General features: G+C 53.2%; 1 protein-coding gene across 1 annotated transcript; it reads right to left on the bottom strand.

Moving 5' to 3' along the window:
* Window positions 1-856: 856 nt before the first annotated feature.
* Window positions 857-2,494, bottom strand: LOC138197594 (zinc transporter ZIP1-like). Its single transcript, XM_069148424.1, has 2 exons — window positions 2,462-2,494; window positions 857-1,632 (listed from the first exon to the last, which is right to left on the bottom strand). Exon 2 carries the CDS (start codon window positions 1,603-1,605, stop codon window positions 940-942), a length of 666 nt encoding a protein of 221 aa, XP_069004525.1. The 5' UTR covers window positions 1,606-1,632; window positions 2,462-2,494; the 3' UTR covers window positions 857-939.
* Between the last annotated feature and the right edge of the window lie 6 nt (window positions 2,495-2,500).

The following is a 2,500-nucleotide window of genomic DNA, read 5'->3' as shown; positions in this document are numbered from 1 at the left end:
CACAAAAGCAGCAGGGCGCCACCTGCCGGCGGAGTCCAGCTGCTGCACACAGAGGAGCACATGAGGCACTTTTCCTCTCTCCACCTGCTCCACCTTCAGAGGTCAAAGGTCATCAAATGTATGAATTTATGTCTTTACATTTCACGTCGAGAGTTATTGAGCTTTAAATACAGAGGTTTGTAAAATTGTTGAATTTAATAAATAAGAGTAGAACAGCTGATGCAGGTGGAGATAATAAATTATACAAATATTTTCTATGGCTCAAAGAATCAATAAGTTTGACATGGTTTATACGATAAAAAATAAAATAACATTTCATCTCATCTCAATTATATTGTTAAAAGTTTATTAAACTGTTGCAATGAAAAATATATTCCATCATTTTGAGCCAGAGTCAAAACTGATGTTTCTAAAATAAATGTTTTTTCTCTTCTGTTAAAGTTACAAACACATCATTACTTTCACATTTTCTTAATTAAAGACATTCTGGGGAATTATGAGTAATATTTTCCAGACTGACAGCAGTTTTAATATGTCAACATTAATCTTGTGAGCTTTGAAACTCTTATTTTGAAAGTACCAAACTGTCTCAGAGAGTTTTTGATGTGAAAAGTTCTTTTATGTTTGAATCTCTGCTGAATCATCAAAATACAAAACAGATTTCACACAACGATTAAAATTACAAAAATACTTTTGAATGAAACACCAGCAGCACATTTCAGTTCATCACATCCTGTTAAAACGAGCAGAAAATGAATGGACGCTGGTGTGAAATAAAAAATGAAGTATTCCCACATGAATATAAAAAATATCCGGAGCAGACTTTGAATATTATATTTTGAATAATATGAATTCATAAATGTTGAACTTCTGAGGACGTGACGGAAATAAAAACGGAGCCCGCTGTGACCTGTGTGAGGTCTGGCTGCGTTGCCGTGGTTACAGTTTGATGAAGAGCACGGCGGTGACCACGGCGAAGCCCATCAGCAGCGCCGCCACCTTGGGGATGCGGTGGCGGGCGGAGCCGAGCTCGTGCGGCAGGATCTCCATGAAGGTGATGTAGACGAAGGTCCCGACCGCCAGCCCCTCCAGCGTGCAGCGGGCCAGCCGGTGCCGCGGCGACGTCCGCGTCTCGGTGAGGGCGACGCCCAGGCCGACGCCCAGCGGCGTCATGGCGGCGAACAGCAGCAGGCAGCCGACCACCACGGAGCGCCGCAGCCGGCCCTGAGACAGCTTGAAGGTCAGGCTGAAGGAGACGATGCTCTTGTGGATCATCAGCGCCAGGCAGACCTCCAGAAGCTCCGCCCCCTCCTCCAGCAGCCCCGCCCCCAGGCCCTCGAACACCGAGTGCAGCGACAGCGAGAACACCAGGATGAAGGCGCGCAGCGCCGACTGGGAGGCGGCGACGTCCACGGGGAGGTGGCTGTCTGACTCCGCCCAGCTCCTCCTCCGCCCCGCCTCTGACTCCGCCCAGCTCCTCCCCTCCGACTGCACGCTGGAGTCCACCAGCAGCGCCCGCCGCTCCTCCACCAGGGACGAGGTCCGGTCCCTGGAGGCCAGAACCACCTGCTCCAGAACCAGAACCAGGAAGAACCCCATCGCCATGATGAACTCCGGCAGAGGGAACTGGAGCTGTGAGGAGGAGGAGGAGGAAGAAGAGGAGGAGGAGCAGGAGGAGGAAGAGGAGGAGGAAGAAGAGGAGGAGGAGCAGGAGGAGGAGGAGGGGGAGGAGGAAGAGGAGGGGGAGGAGGAAGAAGAGGAGGAGGGAGGAGGGAGGAGAAGGAGGAGGAGGAGGAAGAAGAGGAGGAGGAGCAGGAGGAGGAGGAGGAGGGGGAGGAGGAGGAGGAAGAAGAGGAGGAGGAGCAGGAAGAGAAGGAGGAGGAGGAAGAAGAGGAGGAGGAGCAGGAGGAGGAGGAGGAGGAGGAGGAAGAAGAGGAGGAGGAGCAGGAGGAGGAGGAGGAGGAAGAAGAGGAGGAGGAGCAGGAGGAGGAAGAGGAGGAGGAAGAAGAGGAGGAGGAGCAGGAGGAGGAGGAGGGGGAGGAGGAAGAGGAGGGGGAGGAGGAAGAAGAGGAGGAAGAAGAGGAGGAGGAGCAGGAGGAGGAGGTGGGGGAGGAGGAGGAGGAGCAGGAGGAGGAAGAGGAGGAGGAGGAGGGGGAGGAGGAAGAGGAGGGGGAGGAGGAAGAAGAGGAGGAGGAGCGGGAGGAGAAGGAGGAGGAGGAGGAGGAAGAGGAGGAGCAGGAGGAGGAGGAGGGGGAGGAGGAAGAAGAGGAGGAGGAGCAGGAAGAGAAGGAGGAGGAGGAGGAAGAAGAGGAGGAGGAGCAGGAGGAGGAGGAGGAGGAAGAAGAGGAGGAGGAGCAGGAGGAGGAGGAAGAAGAGGAGGAGGAGCAGGAGGAGGAGGAGCACACATCTTCATCAGTACAAGAAACCCTGTCATGTCATGGAGGATGCGTCTGGTTCTGACCGTGATGCCGGCGCTGCTGAAGGCCTCCGTGATGTTCTG

Source organism: Embiotoca jacksoni, unplaced genomic scaffold, assembly GCF_022577435.1.
Source record: "Embiotoca jacksoni isolate LCO1_2020_lvr unplaced genomic scaffold, fEmbJac1.0.p SCAF_141, whole genome shotgun sequence".
NCBI lineage: Eukaryota > Metazoa > Chordata > Actinopteri > Embiotocidae > Embiotoca > Embiotoca jacksoni.
Note: the sequence above shows the minus strand (reverse complement) of the source record. Positions and strands in the feature narration are given on the sequence as shown.